This window comes from Selaginella moellendorffii, unplaced genomic scaffold (genome assembly GCF_000143415.4).
Source record: "Selaginella moellendorffii unplaced genomic scaffold, v1.0 SELMOscaffold_61, whole genome shotgun sequence".
NCBI classification, from domain to species: Eukaryota; Viridiplantae; Streptophyta; class Lycopodiopsida; order Selaginellales; family Selaginellaceae; genus Selaginella; species Selaginella moellendorffii.
The window spans coordinates 675,759-697,235 of NW_003314322.1; the positions used below are offsets into that span (position 1 = coordinate 675,759).

The window sequence follows — 21,477 nt, forward strand, 5'->3', positions numbered from 1 at the left end:
CTTGGAGAGGATGCGTCTTCCCTGGCGATGGCGCGATCGCCAGGGAAGACCGGTGATGGCACAACCAATGCAGTGCACAAGGTTTGTCATCTTGCATCGTAGCCATGGATCCGGCGGCGCCCAAATCGAAAATGCTCGTGGCACTGGAATATCAGCAGAGGCGCGGGATTTCTACGAGAAAATCCGGCTGGCACCGACGATCCCCGGCTACATTGCGGCGATCAAGGCGTGCAGCAGCTCCAGGGATCTCCTCACGGGCGACAGGATTCACGGCGACCTCCGCGCCAGCGCGATGATCGACGATCCCTCCTTGGCCAGCAGCTTGGTGGAGATGTATGGGCGATGCGGCAGTGTAGCACGGGCCCGGGAGGTTTTCGACGCGATCCAGCGTCCCAGCTTGGCTAGCTGGAGCTCCATGGTCATGGCTTGTGCTCACAGTGGACATGGCGAGCTAGCGCTGGAATTTTTCTCTCGCATGGAAGACCGTGGCCTCCGCCCGGATGCTCGCTGCTTCATCGCTGCTCTTAAAGCTTGTGCCATTCTAGCGGAGAAAGAGAAGCACGGCACCACCACCGCCGCCGCCGCTGATCCAGCGCGAAGAATCAAGGCCACGACCAAGAAGAGTTTGGAGAGAGGCATGGCTCTCCACTCTCAGCTCCAAAAGCTCGGACTGGAAGAAGACATCTTCGTGGCGAGCACGCTGGTGGACATGTACGCCAAGTGTGGAAGCATGGCGAGCTCGCGAGCGGTGTTCGAGAGGATGGCTGCCAGGAACACGGTCGCCTGGAACGCGATCATCATGGGATACGCGCAGGCTGGCGCTGGTTGCGAGGCCCTGGAGCTCTTTGCGAGGATGCAGCACGAGGGAACCCTCCCAGACTCGAGAACTTTTGTGGCGGCTTTCAAGGCTTGCATGAGTCTGATGGGAGGAGCGTCGAGGATGGCGGGCTTGAGCAGAGCTATGGCGATCCACGGCGAGCTCGAGAAGCTGGGACTGGTAGCCTCCAACACGTATCTCGCGAACAGCGTCATGGATATGTACTCCAAGCTGGGAAGAATGGCGGACGCTCGCAAAGTCTTCGACGGCATGAGGAGCCGGAGTTTGGTGTCGTGGAACACTCTCATCGCCGGCTACGGTCAGAGTGGCGATGGCGCGGTGGCTCTCGCCATGTTTTCGAGAATGCGGGACGAGGGACTCGAGCCGGACGCGCTGACGTTCATCGCGGTGATCAATGCCTGTGCGCTGCTGGCCGCTCGCGAAGAAGGTACGCTCGTTGGTCGCAAAGTTGTAAAGCCGGTGTCACTTGCTAAAGGCGTGAGCATCCACTCGCAGGCTGGACGGCACGAGCTGGAGAACACCTTCGTCGCAAACTCGCTCGTCGACATGTACGCCAAGTGTGGGAGCCTGGACAACGCTCGGCGCGTCTTCGATCGAATGCCCCGGCACACCACCGTCTCCTGGAACTCGATGATCACGGGGTACGTCCAAGGTGGCGAGCCCGAGACGGCGCTGACGCTGCTGGAGGTGATGCGCGACCGAGGCTTCGTGCCGGACGCTCGGACGTATCTCGCGGCCGTGAACGCAGTTGCGAGCCTGGCGGACAGGGAAGAACCCGAGCTAGTCGAGCAGCGTCCCGTGAAGCTGGCGTGCCTGGAGAGAGGCCTCGAGACGCACTCGCGGCTGGCGAGAGCGGGCTTCCAGTCGGACAAGTTCGTGGCGAGCGCGCTGGTTGACATGTACTCCAAGTGCGGCAGCATGGCGGACGCGCAGCGAGTCTTCGACCGGATGCCGCACAGAGACTCGGTGTGCTGGACGGTGCTCATCCTCGGCTACGCTTTAAGTGGCGACGAGCAGGCGGCGCTGGAGCTTCTCTCCCGGATGCACGAGGAAGGATACACTCCGAACGCTCTCACGTACGCTGCGGCGCTCAACGCTTGCATGAGCCTGGCTTCCAGAGAAGCACCCGGCCGCTGCCTGGAACTAGCTGCGGCGATTCACTCCCAGATCTCCAAGAGCGGCTGCGAGTCGGACGTCCTGGTGGCGAGCACGCTGGTGGGCATGTACTGCAAGTGTGGGAGCCTGGTGGACGCGCGGAGAGTCTTCGACCGGATGGAGAGGCACGACGTTGTCTCGTGGACGACGCTGATGCTCGGATACGTCCAGGCGGAGCAAGCACCGGCTGCGCTGGATCTCTTCTCGCGGATGCAGCAAGTCCAAGGCCTGGTACCCGACGCTCCAACTTACGCCGCCGCGCTCCGGGCCTGCGGGAGCTCCACGGCTCTGGAGACCGGAAGGGCCATCCACCAGCAGATCCGTCACGCCGAGATGGAAGCCGAGGTGGTCGTCGTGAATTCTCTGCTGGGCTTCTACGGACGGTGCGGCTGCATGGCGGAAGCTTGCGAAGTTTTCGACTCGGCGGCCAGCGCGGGACGCGACGCCGTGACCTGGAACGCGATCATCGCTGGCTACTGCCACCAGGGAGACGTAGCCTCGGCTCTCAGGCTCTTCGAGCGGATGCTGGAAGATCACTGGCAGCCGGACGGTGTCACTTTCCTTTCGCTGCTGACGGCGTGCTGCCATGCCGGGCTGGTGGACAAGGGGAAGGAGTTGTTCCGGCTCATGGTCTCGGACTACGCCATCGTGCCTGGCATCGAGCACTACAGCTGCGCGGTGGATCTTCTCGGGCGGGCCAACCAGGTGGACGAAGCTCTGGCGGTGGTGACCAGCATCCCCGTGGCACCCGACTTGAAGCTATGGATGACAGTGCTGGACGCTTGCGGGAAGTGGAGCAACTGGGAGGCTGGAAGGGTGGCGTTTGAGTCCATCCAGCTGCTGCTGGATCACAGGGATCACTCGGCTGCGTACGTGCTGATGTCCCGGACGTATCTTGCGCTGGAGCTGGAAGCGCGAGATCTTGACGAAACTTGGAAGAATGCATCTGTTAGAGAATTTGCATAGAAAAACTAACTTGATTATGATATCACAAAGATGTCGGCCTTTTCTAGTGTTCGTCGTTTCTCGCGTATTATTTTACTCCGCTCCATCCTTATGGGAGTCACGAGTTCTCTTTCGAGTATTGTACACCTGAGAGAAAAGAAGACCCCCTTAGAAGCACGAATTGGAGAAAAGGAAAGAGATATGTTTACCTCTGAAGAGAGCCTTTCGAAACATTACAAGACGACTACTCTAGCTTCGGACGCTTCGGCGCGGGAGACTGAGGGTCGGATGGAAGGATATTTTGGTCGCCATTCGTTGCGTCCTGGTCGAGCGTGGCATCGTTGCTCGGTGGGGAGTCATCGTTGTTCGCTGCATCGGTGTTGGTGTTGCTTAACGCCCCGGTGACAAACGAGTCGCTCATTAGTGAGGGCTCTTGAAACTCAAGCCTTCGCCTGCGGGGAACGATGAAGTTACAAGGGCCAACCAAATCGATGTGAGCAACTTACCCGTTTGATAGATTTAGGCGACAGTTGATGACGGTAAGGTCCTTGGAGGGGCTTTGATAAGCGTGAGTGCTTTCACCCACGCACGCATACAAGCTTCTGGAATGAGGAGACATGATGTTTTCAACCTGTTGATGGAAACCGATCATTAGTTACAATGAAAAATGCAAAAAGACCCGACTCAGACCTTGGTGTTTCGAAGAGGTGAGACAAAGACGTTGTGCCTGGCAGATACTTTTCTCGGAGACATATCGGGAATCGCTGGGAACACCGATGGCCTCGGGGGAGAGCTGGGTGCTACGTATCAGAAAACCAGAGCTCAGAAATTACGAATACGCAAATTCACAAACTACCTTCGTCTGTCGCAGTGCCTTTGCCTGCCACCATGGATGCGGGTCGTGCAGCGATGTTCATTAAAAAGGCCTTCGTTGCAGGAACATAGATTTCATTGTAAAATTTTATGATATCCCCCATGTCTGTTCTCTGTCAAACACAAACAGCAAAAAGTTTAACGCACACGAACCCAATAAATCTATTTACCCCACGCCGCTGTTCAAGATAGACATTCCTGAAAACATGGTTTCTGCTTTGAGGCTGTTTCCGATATTGGAAAATGATGTCCCTGAATGTCACGTTGAGCTTCATAACCTGCACTTATACGCATGAGAAGAAACACATGCTGACAACAATCCTAACCTTGCATACGCCATACATGCTACACAATATTATTTGATCAATATGCCGGTTGAAGAAGATGGTAGTCCGGTTCAGTGCATACTCGAAGACCTGGAAGATTTGCTCAACCACATGACTAGGCTGTGAAAGACGTTCACATAGAACTTTGATTCGGCTAGCAGCGAGCTTCAACACCTGCGGGCCGAAACACCCAGTCAAAACCAAATGCTAATGTTTGTAGCGCTCCACCTTTTGAAAAAACACGTTCATCACGGCCTCTGCACACGTTTCTCCAGAAGCATGAGGATTCGGTTTCTGAGGACTGAAGGAGGAATTGTCAGTACAACGTCCAAAAAGAAGTCCTTTCATGTACCTTGCAAATACAGATTGAAGATGGAAAAGGTTCCGTTTTCCCGAACCCGAGTTGAAAGCTGAAAATGCAGACGGCCTTTCCTTGACCGGGGATGGTATACAAGTTAGTGTTTGCTCCCCGGACAACAACGGCTCTCTATCTGGAGAATTTGCATCTGGAAACAATAAAGTTAGCATGAATTCGGCTAAGTAAATAGAACTCACCAGGCATATCTTCTCCTTTGGACTCCCGTCGTGAAGACAATGTCTCCAACGATGGCATTGGCTCAGCCATAAGTTCTAGGCGCCTTATTTCGTCTCCAAACCTTGGCCGTGCGACAATAAGTGAGTTGTACATCGACGAGCCCTTCTCCCAAGCCATGCTTTCCAGAAGTCGCTCTTCAATGGAATTTAAGTGCCGCTTGAGTTCCCTTGGAAGAGTTTCTTCGTGTCTGACGAAAGACTCTATCACTTTGCTCATGTCGAATGCGGTTATCCCAGTCGGTCCTAGAACAGCAGGAAACGACAGAATAACCGTCTTGTGAGTCGCTAGGACCAACTCTCCCGAGCAAGCCAGCATACACCGATGGAACTTCTCGCTTGTCAACACGGACGTCAAATTCTTACTTTGCAGCCTCAAAGACTCGGCGTGGCAGAGTGCAGTTAAAACTCTGTAGTAAAGCTTGGAAGCCTCGGACCTTCTCTGCACTGCCCATTCCAAACTTCCACTGCTATGGAGAGTGGCTTTCCAGCTACCAGGAGAATAGATGGGAAATATTGCCTCAAGTATAACCTTAGCCCTGTGTGTCACCTCCTCCGTTATGTCCCGGTCACAGGATCTAAGATACTCCAATAACTCTGTGCTTGGCTCTGAAGGCAATGGTGCTATAACAGTTCGTAACCACTTTGCTGTTGTCATTGTTACGCTGACAGGTGTTGGTGGTGGCATCTTAGCTGCCGTAATCATAGCCAGTGAAGAGCGTGGTGAGGACGTCGAAGACAAAGTTTGTTGCAAAGAAGACACTTGAGCATCTTTCTCCCGGTGCTGTAAGCAGAAAGGTGTCAAAAGTTTTCATTTAGAAAAACGAATAACGTACCAACAGAGTAAGGCTAGGCTCTGCAAAGAGCTCGTATCCTTCCTCTCCACTGGATTCATATTGTTTCTCCAATGTTAGCAAATTTGCAGCAATCATATTATCTTCCATCAGTCCTTCAAAGTAGACTAGACCATCTGGAAAAAAAAGATGATCAAAACCGGAACCTCAGTTCAAATATATTACCAGAACTGAAACCTTGCAAATTGCTGACAGAACTGCAGTCACTCGTACTAGGTAAGTTCGGAAAAATGCTGGAAATCATGTCTTGTATATTCTTCAGCACGGACATAACATCTTTTTCATCAGCCTCTCCCACACTGCAGAGAGAGGATATAAGTTTAACACCATCCGCATCTCTTTTCGCTGGAAACGAGATCAGTCAATTTGGTGCGAATAAAGGCACGAGCAAAACGTACGAAATAGAGACTTGTTCTCCAGAGAATAAGATCTCAAGGACGCTGGCATATGAACGATCATGACGGCCTGTTTGTGAGAAAGTCAGATGACGAAGATTCAACGTTGGCAGAATGGCTTACCACGACACCCAGGAGTGCGTTCGTACATGTTACAAGGTCAGGAAACCGACCAAGAACGTGAACCCTAGCAGCCAGAAAGAGAAACCATCCAAACCTCTGATGGATGCTTATTTCATCGCTTTCAGACTCCGCGGGCTCAAAATATTGTGGAAAGGTCCTCTTATAATAGCTGCAGACATATCGTCAGAACCAGGAACTTAAAACCATACGAATCATCGCTCACTTGAACAGAACCATCAGGTGCACAAAAGTTGCCTGGTCTTCCTTAGCCTGACAGAAGGTACAAAGCAATCAATACGCCAGTAGAAGAGAAACTGTATACCTGAAGATCGCCTTGGAATTCTGCCCCGTAAACGCTCTTCAAGGTTGGCGCACATTTCTTTAAGAACTGTGTGATCTCCCGGAAAAATTCCACAACACTGTTCATTGTCATGTTAGGAACGAAAGGAAAAGAAAAAAAAATAAGGAGACGCACCTCAGGTTGGTCACACGAAGAACTTGCGTGAGTGTGAAGATAGGAACCTCTCTTCTATCCAGCTTCTTCACGACGTAAAGAATTCCCGCCATCCATATACGCTCGGCCTCATCGACCTAAAAGAAAAACGTTAATAAAACATTAAAAAAGAGGAAAGTGTGTTACCGAGCCACCGAGCAGTGACGAATCCCGCAGTGGAGCGACCAAACCATACAGCCTTAGCGCCTTCTCCAGAGAAATCTCGTCGAGGGATAGCCTTGTCTGCCAGATTCCCAGGAGAATGGAAGAATTCAGCAATCTAAACGGCAAATCCAAGTAATTCAGACCTCGCAGAACTCCCTGAATCGAGCCTCGCCATCCAGCGCCGCGCCGTTGCCATTAGACGCGGCGGCAGGGGAAGCAGCGGCAGCGCCAGCACTCGATCGCGCTTGTTCCTCGCCCGGCATTCTACCCTACTGCCGTCCTAGCGGCACCTGGAAATTCCAGCCCCGGATCTAGCTAGGAGACGCCACAACGAAGAACCCTAGAGAGCTAAGCGAGGGAAATGAAGCAACATGGCGGGAAAGAACCGACCTACTCGGCAAGCGTGCATAAGAAGCTTGCGTGAGAGAAAAAATAAAGGAGTTTGTTGGAATATTCGTTGAACACTCATTGACAAAAATATTTAAAGGAAACTCTCTCATTTAATCTCTTTTGACTTATTTTTTCCGTTAAACTGATACCGCAGGGATGTCGATGGTCATGCCGGCTTGGATTTGTCCCCAGCCGATCAAACGCCAGTGCTTCTCCACTCTCCGGCTCAATGCCACTTTCTCGCCTTTGCTCGTGCAAACCGGGGACGTGAGTTGGAGCTTGGCCAGATCGTTCTTCACGGCCAGGACGCGAGCTCCCGTCGACATTGATCCGATGTTGAGCATCAACATCTCTCCTTTGGCGAGCTTGGAGACCTTCTCTTGCTTCTCCGACCCTTTAGTTCTTACTCCCAGGAGCCGACGCAATAGAAAGAAGTTCACCTGAAAGTTTAAACCAGCTTAGCTCCCCTCTTCTCAAAGCAAAGCAAAAGCGAGTACCTCGAGCTCTACAAACACGTCCGGAAGAGCTCCCACTTCTCCAAGCACCTGACCGACGAGTCTGTCAGCCCGAGTGAGCGTCGGATCGATCGTCGTGCCGACACCGATGAGGCCTCCAGGCACCGCGAACTGGAGCTCGTTCTGCTCCGCAAAGAGCGAGACGATTCGGGAGAAGATCGGTGTGCATTTGATGTTTCCTTTGTCATCCTTTGCCACGATCCCGGGACGGACTTCCACCTTCTGTCCCAGCTTTAGAACACCCTGGACGAGGAAACGCGAAAACGAGTGAGTAGTTGCAGCTGCAAGTTTTAGATTTTACACGTACCCTGAGAATACTCCCGCCAGCCACTCCGCCCTTGATTTCGTCCACCTCCGCTCCCGGCTTGTTCACGTCGAAAGATCTGATGACAATCATGTTTGGTGGGGAGATGAAGTCACGCTCCGGAATGGGAATCTTCTTCACGATGTATTCACAAACAACGTCGACGTTGTACTTGAGTTGCGCTGAAACAGGCACCACTGGAGCGTTATCGGCGACGGTGCCCTGCAGAGCCGAAACTAAGAACGGTGTCTGCAAGGAGGAAAGAAAACGAGCGGACATACCTGGATAAACTTCTTGATGGCATCATATTGGTTAAGTGCCACGCTTTCCTGGATCAAGTCGATCTTGTTTTGGAGAATGATAATGTGCTTTAAGCGCATGATCTCCACAGCCGCAAGATGCTCGGAAGTTTGCGGCTGCGGGCAGCTTTCGTTGCTGGCAATCAAAAGCAAAGCGCCGTCCATGATCGCAGCACCATTAAGCATCGTAGCCATGAGAATATCATGTCCCTGAAAGTCTTCGTAAGAACAGCTAGAAGAAAACGAAAACTACGACGAACTTACAGGACAATCCACGAAAGACACATGCCTCTTGAGCACCATCCGGCAGTTCTCGAATCCAGGAACGTCACAAAAGGGACTATCTTCCTTGCCACTCCCGTAAGCTCTTCAGCACACGGCATAGACTTTAGAACATAGAGAAGATTTCTACAAAGCGCATACTTGTAGCATTTCGGCCGAGGGCATCGCTCGTCTTCACACATGTAAATCTTCGCATTCGCATAGCCGAGCTTGATTGTGATGTTACGCTCCAATTCATTCTTGAAGCGGACAGTCTGAGAAGCAGAACAAAGAATCAAACAAAGAAAACAACATCAACTCGGCACTGGAGACACAAAACAAGCTCTAGATCACCTGGACGCCAGAGATCGCCTTGACGACTGTGGATTTGCCGTGCGCCACATGCCCAATGGTGCCGATATTGATCGTGGCTTGCCTCGAGATGACCTCTGGCGACTGTGGAGTGAGCTTCGCTGCATCCAGCTTTGACAAATCTTGCTCCGTCAATGCTCGCCGCGACGACGACATTGTGCCCTGCCGCGCTTGCGCCGCCTGTCCGAAATGCCCGAACCACAAAACCCTCTGCTCTGTTTGCCCTAATTCCCAAGAACCCTAGTTCTTTGTATGCCGTTGGATCATAGCCCTAACCTTTCGACATTTCTTGGCCGTGGGATCTTTCCTTTTGGGCTCAAATGCAAAGGCTTTCTTCGGCCTTGCCGCATAGATTTCCAATACCCAGGGTTTCCCCTAGCCCGGCGAAGAGTTCTAGGGTTTGTGCGGAGGCGTCGGTGATGGATAGGAAGCGGCGGATGGAGCCGGGTGTCGGCGAAAGCAGCCAGAAGAAGGCGCTTTCGCTGCGCAAGAACAATGCGCGATCCGCGAGGAGCATCAGCTACATCCAGGTTCGATTCACTGCTCTTCCTGCTTTGCGATGCCAATAGCGGCGAGCTACTGCAGATTTTTGGGACTGGAATGGACACGGGAGAGACATCGCCCTGCGTCCTTCTCTTTTTTGATAGCAAGCGGTTTGTTTTCAATGCTGGAGAGGTACGTTGCCAGAGAAGATAGATAGTTCTTACGCGAATGACATCTTTGGCAGGGTTTGCAACGTTTTTGTCAAGAGAACAAGATCAAGTTATCTAAGGCATGGAACGGTGGGATTGTTTTTCGTAACATAGAAGTCCTGACTTCGGCAAAATCAAACTTGGCAGATCGACCACGTTCTTCTTACTCGCGTGTGTTCTGAAACTGCTGGTGGCCTTGCTGGTAATTCATTTTGGCGACATACTCCAGAGCTTGACATTTGAGTATGTTGCAGGGGCGCTTTTAACACTCGCTGGCGACGTTGGCCTAACGGTATGAAGATTTGATTGTGAGCGTGATCCTTGTTTCAATGTTTTCCTTTCTTTCTTGTCAGCTGAACATCTGGGGTCCATCGGACCTGCAATGCCTAATAACTGCGATGTCTACGTACTTGCCAAATGCCTCTTTCTTCTATACGCATGCTTTCGGGAAGGACGGCAAACTCTTGCCTGAGCATGCAAAAGATCCCAATATTGCAGTTCTCCTAGAAGATGATTTGGTGAAGATATCGGCAGTGTTGCTGGTTCCATTCTCGGATGAGCAAGGTGAAGGTAGCAGTAGTTTCTGTTGATTTGTCCCTTTAGAAATCCTTGGCGTGCAGGCAAGAAGTTTAGACCTGGCGATGTCGCTGTAGTGTATGTTTGCGAGCTTCCCGAAGTTAGAGGCAAGTTCGATCCTGTGAAGGCAGCTGCTTTGGGATTGCGTCCAGGTCGAAAGTACGCTTTGCTTCAAAGTGGAACTTCTGTTCTTTCAGATGATGGGACAACAGAGGTAGCGTTTTTCTATTGAGTTTTATGTTCTTTTCACATGCAGAGTTTCAGATTTTTCCGGAGTCTGTCATGGAACCATCATCCCCGGGCCCAAAGGTTATTCTTGTGGACTGCCCGACAAGGTTCCATATTCCGTCTCTGCTGACGGCAAACGGTTTGAAAGGATTGTACACTAGCGATGGCGCCGCGTCTGTGGCGTGCATTGTACACATGAGTCCTGCTATCGTGGTTAACGATAGTAAATACCAGGATTGGATGAGGCTTTTTGGCTCGACTGAACATATACTGGCAGGATCAGGATGGTAAGTTAGCTAAAAAATGAGTACCTTGTTTTTAATGTTTTTCTTCCCGGATTTTTGCAGCTCTAATTCTCTTTCCCCAATTCTCAAGTCTAGCGCAAAGATACTTTCCAAGCTAAATTTTGCATGTCCTTATGTTTTCCCTGTGCCTGGTTACGGTTACGAATCATCGGAAAACCAGCAAATATTGTTGCAGCAGCAGGTTAGCTATTGTCTTTTTAGTTTTCCTTATGAGTGACTGACTCTTGTTTTTCAGAACAATTTGTCCGTCACCATTGCCAAGAACTTGTTAAAGGTTTGAAAGATTTGGGGACGGGCAAATTACTGACTCTTACGTGTCTGATGCTATCAGTTTCGTTTACTTCCGCTATCCGGTCTAGGAATGGATGGTTCTTCAGTGCCAGAAGCTTTTGACGGGAAGGTGCATACAGACGAGCTGATTGAATGCGTACCCGAAATTTTACCACTGACGGAAAAACTCAAGGAATTTTGGAAAGCTTACGGTTCCAAGGACCTTGTCGAAGAACCTTGGTTCGATAAAGGTGCAGATTCTCGCTCACTGAGCTCCTCAAGCTTGACAAAGGAGATTCCCGACACATTGAAAGCAGTAGGCAGGAAAGAGGTGGAGCTTATATTCCTTGGCACTGGATCTTCTCAGCCTTCGACATATCGTAATGTTAGTGCGATCTACGTCCACCTTTTCGCAAATGGGGGGATGCTTCTGGATTGTGGAGAGGGAACTTACGGTCAGCTACTAAGAAGGTACCGCGTGTTTCGGTGCTTGCTAGATTGTTTCTTACTGGGCTCTGGTCTGCAGGTTCGGACCAAGTACTGATTCCGTTGTAGCTGGCCTACGTTTGATTTGGATTTCGCACATCCATGCTGATCATCACGGTGGTCTTAGCCGAATACTCTCTGTTCGGCGGCAGCTTCTTTCCAAGTCTGGCAACGTCGAACCGCTTCTCGTGGTGGGACCAAAGTTGCTGAAACGGGTTCTGGAGGCTTATGATATGGTTGAGGACCTTGGGGTGGAATTCTTAGATTGTAGTCAAACGACGTTGGAAGCATCAGACATTGCGGCTGGAGGTCAACCCAAGGGATTCGTTAGCTCTATAGTTTCTGGATCACAGGAAGGCAGGTCCGGGTTCATGCAGTGGGTTCAGCGGGGATACCATCTTAGGAATGGACTGGATGAAGCTGGAAGGAGTAAACTGCAGGATACATTGAAAGCACTGGGTCTGAGCAGCTTAGTGAGCGTACCGGTGATCCATTGCCCACATGCATTTGGAGTAGTTCTTGAAGCTCAAAACAAGGCCGACACTTCAAAAGCGGGATGGAAGCTTGCTTATTCAGGGGACACAAGGCCTTGCAAGGCCTTTATTGAGGCCTCTGACGGCGCTACAGTTTTCATTCATGAGGTACGTTCGTTCAGAAATCCCCAAAAGTAGGATTCATATCCATGTGTTTTTGATACTTGACAGGCCACCTTTGAGGATGGAATGTCTGAGGAAGCGGTATCAAAGATGCATAGTTCAACTCACGAAGCCATACAGGCTGGGGCTTTGGCGCGAGCCTATCGGACCATCCTGACGCACTTCAGTCAGCGTTACTCCAAGGTGCCAGTTTTTGACGACAGCTACAACGACAGGACATGCGTGGCTTTCGACTTGATGAGCATCGATTTAGTTGATCTGCCCCTGTTACCGTCGCTCATCCCCGTGCTAAAGCTTCTCTTCAAGGACGATCAAGCTGAAGAGCAAGCCGACGAAGAGGTTTTGTAGCACGACAATGGTCCACAGGTTCGAGACACCTGCTTGCTGAGCTACTGACTTGGGTGACGTGGTTTCAGATGTGGAAAACGTGGCAATTGCGGGAACAAAAAATCTTTTTGCCAACCAGTCATCTCAAAGCATCAAGCGTGAGTGCCCGTTTAATTTTTTTATACCAATGCTTTGAAAAGAGATGACACTAAAAGAAAGCCTTTTGTGGGTCCAGGGAGTAATCGTTTTGTCGACACGGCTGCACAAATATGCCCGATGGGATTGGACCACTCAGCTTGATGTGGAATCTGTGGATGGCTGCTATAATGACGCTATGCTCCAATCATGGTCTTGCTGTAATGCGAATCGATCGGGGGCTTGTAAGTCCATCGTCCCACCTTATAATTCTTGTTAGTTGCTGCTTTACTTTTTTGTCTTCCAATCTTTGCTGGTGTTTGTTTTCTTGTTGTGCCGACTAATTCTCTCCTTTTTACAGCGGTTTCTATCTAGTCCAACCAATGCGAGCGAAGTTTCTGCTCAAAGTACACGTAGGTGTCACATTGTGTAAAGACTTAACCGTCTGGTTTTGGCGTACAAGATCAAGGAAAAAGGAGACGTCCGGGCTTTTAACGTGATTCCCCCCCGAGTCGCTTTCAGCTCCCAAACTTCGTTTTTTCTTGGTGGACTGAACAGCCTCACACACAGGTCTTCTCCGCGCATCGTTTCTTCGGTGTAGGAGGAACCAACGAGCACGCTTGTGCGACGCATGCGCCTTTTGCCAAGAAAAAAAAAGCTGTTTTGGAAGAGAACAAGTAAAAGTTTCCCTCGAAATCTTTGCCATCGACTGGAAGTTATTGCCATTAGTATAATTCTTTGGCTTAAGATTGGCCAGACTGGAGCCAATCATAAGATCCCCGTACAGGAAATCTCCCCTCAGTACGGCGGGGATGGGCCATGGCCCAAGGTGACCCAGGCAGACAGCCCCGCCTTTGTTTTTTCCTTTTCGTGAAAATGCGGGAGCTGCTCCCGGGCGACGTGTCGTGTGCGCATTGGCCCCCGCGGTTAGTGGCCTTGAAAACACTCCGCCTTATCCTCATTGGCTGCTGGGCGGGATATCATTCTATTTTATTTTAGAGAAAGGAAACACAAGCTTATTTTCATTCATTTCATGTTATACGGACCAAATAAAGTTATGGAATGGAAAGCTTAGGGAATAAATATTAAACAATCTAAGCGTTTGATCGCCCCTCGATCCGACAGTATCCAACGGTCCAAGGGGGAGGTGATAGCTGGCCGCAGATCTGGCACCGCACACGTCCCCGTCACACCGCCATCCGACGGCCCAAAGATGAGACACACAGTTTTTTAAAAAGGGCCCTGCACATTAAAATCCCGGCTGACGGATTCCGTACCTCCCCTGGTATGGGCCCCCCCGATTCTCCGAAGTACGGTCGCTGACCCGACCGGATTCTATTCTGTGACCCATCACGCATGACGGCCACACGGCAGATGGCCCAGCACCAGTGAAGGCTCTTCGGTTGTCCTTGTGTACACACCAACACACCATACACCCAACACACAAAACACAACGAAAGAAAGAGAGAAGGAGAGAGAGAAAGAGGGAGGGATGGGTGTGTTCTTGAGCTTCTAGCGCGAGCTAGGGTACCGTTTTCCATCACGGGATCGTGGGAGGAGCTGTCGACGGGAGGAGCGATGGCGTCGGCGAAGCGGCGGCCGTGCTGGACATAGCCTATTCCAACGGAGGAATGCGCGCGCGCTGCGAAATATTTCCAGGTCCGCCTCATGTTTCTTGAGCGATCTCTTGGATTGGGGCCTTCTTCCTTGATCGACGCGCCCGGCAATGCGCTTGGCGCCTTGACCTAGTGCCCGCGGAGGCGTGTTCTTCCTTGTCTTTCTCTAGAAGCTCTTTCCCTGCTTGGTATTTCGAAATTGGAGCAGCGGGAATTCGTCAGCGGTGATGCTCGCTGAGCACTTCGTCTCTGGGAATATGGAGAATGGTGGGGATTTCGGCACGGCCAGGCTCGATTGGGAATGGGACAACGTGATGATGCTGCCAGCGGCAGGGATGAATCGGAAGCTCCACAGCGCTGATTGGAGCGAGGAGCCAGTGATGGGATCAGGCAAGGGTGGTGGCGGCGTCTTCTCTTCCGTCGCCGTCAAGCACGAGTGCTCGGGTGGGGAGATCCTGGACCTGACAAGATCCAAGCCCGACAGGAAGGCCAATGAGCTGATTGCCTCCCCGGAGAAGCCTTCCTCCAATTCCTCCAAGGACTTTTTCCTGGGGCTGAGTGGAGGAGTTGCCAGTGGTGGTAAAGGCGACATGGACAAGAACAGCGAAAGGGCGGCGATGGCTAATGGCGACGCGGAGACCGGTCTCAAGCTTGGACTCAAGCGTAGTTTCACTCCGGATAATCTTGCCGATGGTAACGCCGCCGCTACGACTGCCGCCACCACCTCCACCACCATCACCGCTACCACCAACAACAGCAAAGGGGGGTCTCCAGGGAAGAAGCCTCGCGGCTCCGCGAATCACACACCGCGTTGCCAAGTCGAGGGATGCAAGACGGATCTCTCCTCGGCCAAGGACTACCACCGGAGGCATAAGGTGTGCGCAATGCACTCCAAATCGGCGAAGGTCAGTGTCAACAACATCGAGCAGCGCTTCTGCCAACAATGCAGCCGGTAATTTTGCGAGAGTAGTCCTCGCTTCTTTTCGAGCCTAAGTTTTCTAGCTTCTTTGTTCCTTTTGGCCAGGTTTCACGTCCTGTCCGAGTTTGACGAAGGCAAGCGAAGCTGCCGGAGGCGTCTGGCCGGCCACAATGAGCGACGTAGGAAGCCACAGCCGGATCCAATGGCGTTGACAAGCGCCGCGCTCTCGCCTTACCAGGCGGGCTTCATGAGGCTTGCTCGTGGTGATGGATTACTTTGTTGTTGCTTTGTGTGTTACTGAAACTCTTTCTTACTTTGTTCCAGATGAGCGTCTGCTGGGTTATGGGACTCCACTATCGTACCTCGGTGTGGACAATTTACACGGCAAGCTCTCCTGGCCCAGGTTTGGAAGCGTCGATGATCACACGGGTCTCGTCTCGGGCTCGTCTAACATGTCCAGGCCGGAGCGCTTCTTCATGCTCTTCCCTCCAAGGAAGGGTCCAGCGATACTCAACAGCGTCGGCCATCACGGTGTCCATCAGTTCATGCAAGGCTCCGGCTCCATGGGCCAAAACCTGACGCTCTCGTCACCCTCGGCGTCGGGTGTGTACGCCGCCGGCATAGGCCCGCCCAGCCAAGCCTCGCACAACGCAGCCGCGGTGTCTGACTCTGGTCGTGCTCTCTCTCTTCTGTCATCTCAGCCATGGACGAGCCCCCATGACTCGATGGAGCAGCTCATGTCCGAAAGCCGAGCTCCTTACAACTCGCAGCAGCAGCAGCAGCAGCAGCAGCAGCAAGCAGCGAGTTACTCGGGGAATTCCCCGGTCCGGCAGCCGAGTTACGGCTCTCCCCAGGTGTTGCCACAGCAGGTTTCTCAGGGAAACATAGCGGTCGTAGCGCTGGAAAGCAGGAGTAGTGCTCAAGCTCAGCAGCAGCAACAAGGTGGCGGCGGTGGCTCGTTCCTGCCTGGGATAAATAACTACGAGAACCATGCGGTGCTCACTCTACTCCAGGAATCCGAGCTGCGGAATTTACAGGAGCAACAGCAGCAGCATGCCGCGAGGCCGACGATCGATCTCATGCAAATGTCAACAACGCAGCCGCCAGCGACCGTCGTAATCCAGCAACCGCAAAGTTCGTCCGATTTTCAGGTGCTCAAGCCGTATGGTTCCGGACTGTATGATCCGCACCAGCTCTGAGGGCACACGCGCTCTCCTCCGTGTCCTCGTCCGTTCGTCCGTTCGTCCCAGCAGAATTTAGGAGTGGTGGCGATCGAAACGAGCGACAAGGAGATTATATCGCTAGCAACCAAGAAGATCTATCAATCTTCTTCTATCTATCTATCCTCTCAGTGATAAGTGGCGACTTGGTCGAAGTGGCCTCTCCCTCTCTCGAGGTACCTGACAACACTACGCACTTCCAGTTTGCATTTGCCATCTTTGTGTGCTTTTTCTTTTTTTTCTTTTGGTTATCTTTTTCTTTTTTCATCTTAACTTTGTTTCTAGGCAGATTTGTATCATCATCTATTCAGGAAGGAAGATCCAAGAGAAGACGGGAACATTAAAAGAACTACAAAAAAAATGAAAATTAGAAGTGGAAAAAGAAATTATCCTTTCTTTTGATAATGCATTTGTTAGGATTAGAAAAAGTAGAGGCGAATTTTTGCACGTTGTTCGTGTGGTGGTGGTGACATTACCCCGCGTCCAGAAAGTATAAATGGATACGAATATCCACCCGCATTTTCGCTGTGCGGCCAGCTACCGGCATTCAATGCGGCCCAGAGACAAAGATTTGCGTTTGACGAGCGGTGGAATATCCAGTTTTTGTTCTTTTAGGGCTCCCTTGGCCCAAAGCCCTAATTCTAGACCAATCTGGTGTAGAGCGAGAAGAGCCGGTTGTGCTGTGTTGTTAGGGTTGAAAGGAGTCCTCCCGAGTCGGACGCTGGCGAGCCCAAGGCGTGATCGCCATTGTTAGACGGTGGTGGTGGTGACGATCCCAGGATCAAATTGTTGGCGGCGGTGGCGGCGGCGGCGGTAATGTGGTTGCCAGTGTTGTTAGTCGTGCTGGTGGTGGTGGAGTTCGTCACGGTGGACGCTGCCGGCACCAGGTTCTTGATCGAGTTTGTGGCGCTGTAGCTCACTTTGCTCGCCTCCGAGTCGTCCCGGGATGCCGACGGCGAGCTGCTGCTCTTGGGGAGCAGCGCGCTGGGCTTCGTGTCGGCTACACACACACACACACGATCAAAGTGCTCAGCGCAAAGTGTCGGAAGAGCTTGGCTTCGAAAGCGATATCATTCTCCGGGAGGAGAGAGCTTACCACCGCTAGAGTGTGTTGCTTCCGAGCCGCCTCCCCCGCCTCCTCCTTCGTGGGACTCGGACTTTCCAGCGGCGGAGTCACCGGCGGTGGAAGTCGAAGCGGCGGCGGCGGCGCTGGCGGTGGTGGTGGTGCTCGTTGGCTGCGGCTTCCGCCTCCGCCGGTTGTGATCGGCCAACCGCTTCCGGCAGCTCCGCTTGGAGTCGTCGAACTCGGTTAGCAAGTGGAATCTGGATGATCACACAAGATCGAAACTCGTCAGAGAAAATCTCATAGCGATCACATGAATCGCGAATCGGCACGACCGACAAACTTATTCCCTCCATCCAATCCAATTTCGCACACACTGAGAACTGTAGCTGTGTAGCTGACCTGGGGGAGCTACAAGCAAAGCGGAGAAAACCAAGAAAACTTTCTCGTGCTCGATGAAAGCTTGCCGGTGCTGTGTGCCTAGCTAGGCGTAGCTCCCACACACACACGCACAGGAGAAATGAAGGCCATGAAGAGATGCAACGACATATTCCATTCCTTTCCACCCAATCCACTCAGTCCAGCACAGTTTTGCTTTGCACGCGGATCAATCAAGCACACAAAAGCAAAATCGGAGAAAAGAAAGAGATCAACAGCGAAGAACAAGAACACACAGCTATAACTGCAGTTGAGACGAGAGTTCTTGGAACGAGTAAGTAACGCGTTTCGTACTACCCGCTTAAAACAGCTACCATTGTAGCTCGCACTTGACAAAACCAAGCATACAAAACAAAGACGAAGAAGCAAACTGAAAAAACAAGGACAGACTCAAATCAATCAAGTAATGGAAAGTGCAGGCCATCTCCCCAAGAAAAAAACGGCTTTTACAGAACAGGGGGTGAAACCACGAACTTGAACTGCTAGGAGCTCGAAGCTTTCGGAAGAAAGCTATGAAGAACAGGGAAAAGCCATGATATGATCATGGCCGGGTGGCGGGAAGAAACAATGGTGGCGTTGCCAAGAAGTTGACGATGATCTCACCCGAGAAAGGAGGGAGTAGAAAAACGAGAGAGAGCGAAAGATGACTGACCTGCTGCATTGTTGGCAGAAGCGCTGGGTCTGATTGTTGGCGATCACGTTTGGAGCCTTGGAGTGGAGCTCGCACACCTTGTGGCGGCGATGGTAGTGCTTGGCCTTGCTCAAGTCCGCGGTGCACCCCTCGGCCTGGCAGCGGGGGACGTGAACCGACGGCCCGTTGAGCCGCGGCCGCTTGCCAAACCGCGCAATCAGCGAGTCCTCGGCCGAGAAGTAAGTCCGCCCCCCGAGGTTCAATCCAATCCTCCCATGCAGCCACTCGTTCATCTGCTGCTGCTGATCGTACTGGCTATGGCTGCTCGAATGGTGGTGGTGACCCAAGAACTGGTAGTGCGGCTGCTGCTGCTGCTGCTGCTGGTGGCTATGGTGTTGTTCTTCGCGCTTGATGTAATTCCACAACCCACCTAGAGCTCCCAAGTTCCCGGAGCTGGATCGCTGCTGCGCGACATGCTGCTGCTGCTGGTGTTGCTGATCGGTCGACTCCACGTCCATGAGGCCGAAGAAGCTGCGCCTTTGCTCGAAAGTTCGCAAATCCTGCTGCTGCTGATGTTCTTGGTGGTGGTGGTGGTGGTGGAGCTGATGATCCGGGACGTCGAGCGCGGTGGCGCTGCCAAGGATCCCGTTTTGCTGCTGCTGCTGCTGGAGCAGCGCTAGTGTCATGGGATTCGTGGACGAGGAAGTTGACGATCGTTGCTGCTGCTGCTGGAGCATCGTCTGGAAGTGGGTGCCACCGCCGGTGGTACCGCCGCTACCACCGCCGCTACCGCCACCGCCACCGCCCGAGGGTGGGAAAGTGCCGCCTGGGAAGCCACCAGCGCCGCCGCCACCGCCGCCATAGCTGCTGGGAAAGACGAGGCCGCCACCGTGCTGCGAGGACGAGGAAGAGGTGGAGGAGTAAGAGCTGGGCCTGGAGAGAATTAGTGGCTTGAGCTCGTGGCCTTGCTGCTGGTGGTGGTGGTGGTGCTGCTGCTGCTGATAGAAGAGATTGCTCGTGCTAGTGGTGGTGGTGCTCGACTGATCCCATGGAGATATCTCCCACTGATCGCCTCCAGCGCTGCTGTTCGTCTTGGAAGAATGGTGGTGGTGGTGGTGGTGAGCGGCGCTGTTGGAGGAGGGAGCCGCGGAGAGCTGGTGGTGGTGGTGGTGATCTTGGTGGTAGTGGTTTTGATGATTCGATGCGAAGGGATGCATCGTGAGATCCCAGGAGCTCTGCTGGTGGTGGTGATCGCTGGATCCTCCTCCTCCTCCGCCTCCTCCAGCAGCGGCAGCCCAGAGCGGCAGACCAGATCCTCCAGCCGCCGCCGCCGCTGTTCCCGAAGGATTCATGGCACTTACTACTAACGCCAGTCTCTCGGCCGATCGATCGATCCCTTGGCTTCCTTGTTTCCAGCGCTAATTCGCCTCCTCGGCCATCACTGTTGCTCTCTCTTGCGTGTTCGTTCTTCCTGGTACTAGCTCTACAGGAACTATGCGATAACTATTTGCCGATCCATTTGCTCGGGATTGTTTGCTTCCTCCGCGGCTACCACGGCAATTGGATTACTCCCAGCCACATTACTCCAGCTTCTCGGGATCTTTCTCTTCCTGCAACAACGTCAAGTTTGTATGATCATTCCCGAGAAAAAACTAGAATTTGCTGCCTGGAACGAGATGGAAAAACGCGTTGGAAATCACAAGCAGCGAATGGAATCGCTGCTCCCAAACGGGCGAATGGAAACTGAGATTTAGCCTGACTCACACTGCAGCGCTGCTAACACCAGATAAAACAAAGAAAAACTCTTCACTCCAAGTTCTACAAACAACCACGAACGAGGAAAAAGAAAACCAAGAAAGAGAGAGGATGATGTTTGAGTACCTGGTGGATGATAGCTCGTAAAGCAAATCTCTTCAGGAATCATGGCTGACGAGCACACGAGAAATCGAGTTGGCCGTAAACTCCGTGCTGCCATAGCGTCGTCCACACACTGCCGGATAAAAAGAAAGAGCAGCGAGAACTTCGACTCGTCCTTTTCATGTTTTCTCCTCCTACCAGCTACTGCTACTCCCGTGGTAACTTTCTAAGATCATCCTGGTCGTCATCTCTTAGATTCCAGCATTATTGAAACCAAAGCGGCCGCTGCCCCTTGATCCGAAGCGAGCTTTCGCTGTGCTACTCGCGCCCTGAGCTCACAGATTCCATCTCTTTTGTCGCTCGCTGCCACTTTTCTCCTCGGGCTCTCGAGAGCACGGCCTCTCCAGGGGCCAAACAAAAAGAAAGTGTGACAAGGGGAGAGAGAAGAGAAAGAGAGAATGGAATCAAGACAACGTCCTGGTTGCCCAACAACTTAACCAGACAGGATAGAAGGAAATTCGTCCCAGAAATTCATCCACAAGAAATCGCAAACTTGGAAGTAAATAGGAAGAAGAAACAAAGAACACAGAGAGAATGAGTGAGAGAGAGAGAGAGAGAAGTGAGATTCTCCCGGAAAAGTGTATAGAGAGTGTGTGTGTTTGTGTCTCCTTTGTCGAGTGGAGCCTATGTGTGTTCCTAGCTTAGTATGGCCTCCAGGAGCTACAAACCTGCTATATCATCATCTTCCGCCATAGCCAACTAGCTCTTCAGACCTCTCTCGCTCGCTGCTCTCTAGAAGCTTTGCTTTAATCTTAACTTAAAACTAATTCCCCCACGCTGAGAAGATTAAAACTCCAAGCCTCGCTCGCTCGCTCGCTCGCTCCCTTCTCGTAGCTAAAAGATTCTTCTTCTTCTTCGATCGAGAGTTCGTCTTCGTCTTCTGGGAACTTGGCCCGTTTCCCCGTGAAGTTCTTCCTTAGAATCTGGTTGAGGTAGTTTCCGTGATGACAGTGGTGGTACTCTACTGTAATGAAGTAGAGTCTTCCGGATATCACGGGGGGATTAAACTTCCAGGAGATAGTGTTGCAGTACTCTCCAGGAAGTTTAGACTCTCCCGTCTCTCCCGATTAAAACTCCCCTCTCGAGCTCGCTCGCTTCC

General features: G+C 52.1%; 6 protein-coding genes across 13 annotated transcripts; 3 read left to right on the forward strand and 3 right to left on the reverse strand.

The window, feature by feature from the left end:
• The first annotated feature begins 10 nt into the window (after nt 1-10).
• On the forward strand, nt 11-2,959 carry LOC112351413 (pentatricopeptide repeat-containing protein At5g27110-like). The gene has a single exon (XM_024689301.1). It carries the CDS (start codon nt 11-13, stop codon nt 2,957-2,959), a length of 2,949 nt encoding a protein of 982 aa, XP_024545069.1.
• On the reverse strand, nt 2,931-7,178 carry LOC9645022 (retinoblastoma-related protein). 2 transcript variants are annotated; one of them, XM_024689197.1, is made up of 19 exons: nt 6,902-7,178; nt 6,741-6,836; nt 6,576-6,691; nt 6,423-6,519; nt 6,324-6,370; nt 6,101-6,269; nt 5,981-6,047; nt 5,748-5,927; nt 5,565-5,698; nt 4,693-5,512; nt 4,490-4,643; nt 4,366-4,438; nt 4,138-4,311; nt 3,982-4,089; nt 3,795-3,924; nt 3,629-3,738; nt 3,445-3,569; nt 3,148-3,390; nt 2,931-3,105 (listed from the first exon to the last, which is right to left on the reverse strand). In XM_024689197.1, the coding sequence occupies exons 1-18, from the start codon at nt 7,019-7,021 to the stop codon at nt 3,183-3,185; spliced, it is 2,928 nt and encodes a 975-aa protein (XP_024544965.1). In that variant the 5' UTR covers nt 7,022-7,178; the 3' UTR covers nt 2,931-3,105; nt 3,148-3,182. The 2 variants fall into 2 exon arrangements, with proteins under 2 accessions (XP_024544965.1, XP_024544964.1); XM_024689196.1 differs by having other exon boundaries at nt 2,948-3,085.
• Nucleotides 7,179-7,188: 10 nt separating this feature from the next.
• Nucleotides 7,189-9,133, reverse strand: LOC9643910 (eukaryotic translation initiation factor 2 subunit 3, Y-linked). Its single transcript, XM_002984225.2, has 7 exons — nt 8,882-9,133; nt 8,690-8,802; nt 8,531-8,633; nt 8,249-8,476; nt 7,971-8,189; nt 7,646-7,906; nt 7,189-7,588 (listed from the first exon to the last, which is right to left on the reverse strand). Exons 1-7 carry the CDS (start codon nt 9,053-9,055, stop codon nt 7,286-7,288), a joined length of 1,401 nt encoding a protein of 466 aa, XP_002984271.1. The 5' UTR covers nt 9,056-9,133; the 3' UTR covers nt 7,189-7,285.
• A 66-nt stretch (nt 9,134-9,199) lies between these two features.
• Nucleotides 9,200-13,279, forward strand: LOC9643911 (tRNAse Z TRZ4, mitochondrial). Of its 3 annotated transcripts, none has more exons than XM_024689198.1 (16): nt 9,200-9,429; nt 9,485-9,574; nt 9,627-9,671; nt 9,739-9,793; nt 9,846-9,883; nt 9,945-10,161; nt 10,212-10,381; nt 10,432-10,682; nt 10,743-10,881; nt 10,936-10,974; nt 11,032-11,441; nt 11,497-12,097; nt 12,161-12,478; nt 12,529-12,597; nt 12,675-12,819; nt 12,936-13,279. In XM_024689198.1, the coding sequence occupies exons 1-13, from the start codon at nt 9,220-9,222 to the stop codon at nt 12,458-12,460; spliced, it is 2,565 nt and encodes an 854-aa protein (XP_024544966.1). In that variant the 5' UTR covers nt 9,200-9,219; the 3' UTR covers nt 12,461-12,478; nt 12,529-12,597; nt 12,675-12,819; nt 12,936-13,279. The 3 variants fall into 3 exon arrangements, with proteins under 3 accessions (XP_024544966.1, XP_024544967.1, XP_024544968.1); XM_024689199.1 differs by having other exon boundaries at nt 9,945-10,155; XM_024689200.1 differs by having other exon boundaries at nt 9,294-9,429; nt 9,627-9,681.
• Nucleotides 13,280-14,052: 773 nt separating this feature from the next.
• Nucleotides 14,053-16,760, forward strand: LOC9645023 (squamosa promoter-binding-like protein 17). Of its 4 annotated transcripts, none has more exons than XR_002994118.1 (4): nt 14,053-15,142; nt 15,215-15,372; nt 15,434-16,505; nt 16,615-16,760. XR_002994118.1 is itself a non-coding variant. In XM_024689352.1 (3 exons), the coding sequence occupies exons 1-3, from the start codon at nt 14,418-14,420 to the stop codon at nt 16,306-16,308; spliced, it is 1,758 nt and encodes a 585-aa protein (XP_024545120.1). In that variant the 5' UTR covers nt 14,053-14,417; the 3' UTR covers nt 16,309-16,760. The 4 variants fall into 4 exon arrangements, 2 of the variants coding, with proteins under 2 accessions (XP_024545120.1, XP_002984162.2); XR_002994119.1 differs by having other exon boundaries at nt 16,619-16,760; XM_024689352.1 differs by having other exon boundaries at nt 15,434-16,760.
• A 152-nt stretch (nt 16,761-16,912) lies between these two features.
• LOC9645024 (la-related protein CG11505) lies at nt 16,913-21,477 on the reverse strand. Of its 2 annotated transcripts, XM_024689351.1 has the most exons (4): nt 20,343-21,477; nt 18,483-20,071; nt 17,426-17,652; nt 16,913-17,329 (listed from the first exon to the last, which is right to left on the reverse strand). In XM_024689351.1, exons 2-4 carry the CDS (start codon nt 19,811-19,813, stop codon nt 16,971-16,973), a joined length of 1,917 nt encoding a protein of 638 aa, XP_024545119.1. In that variant the 5' UTR covers nt 19,814-20,071; nt 20,343-21,477; the 3' UTR covers nt 16,913-16,970. The 2 variants fall into 2 exon arrangements, with proteins under 2 accessions (XP_024545119.1, XP_002984272.2); XM_002984226.2 differs by having other exon boundaries at nt 18,483-21,477.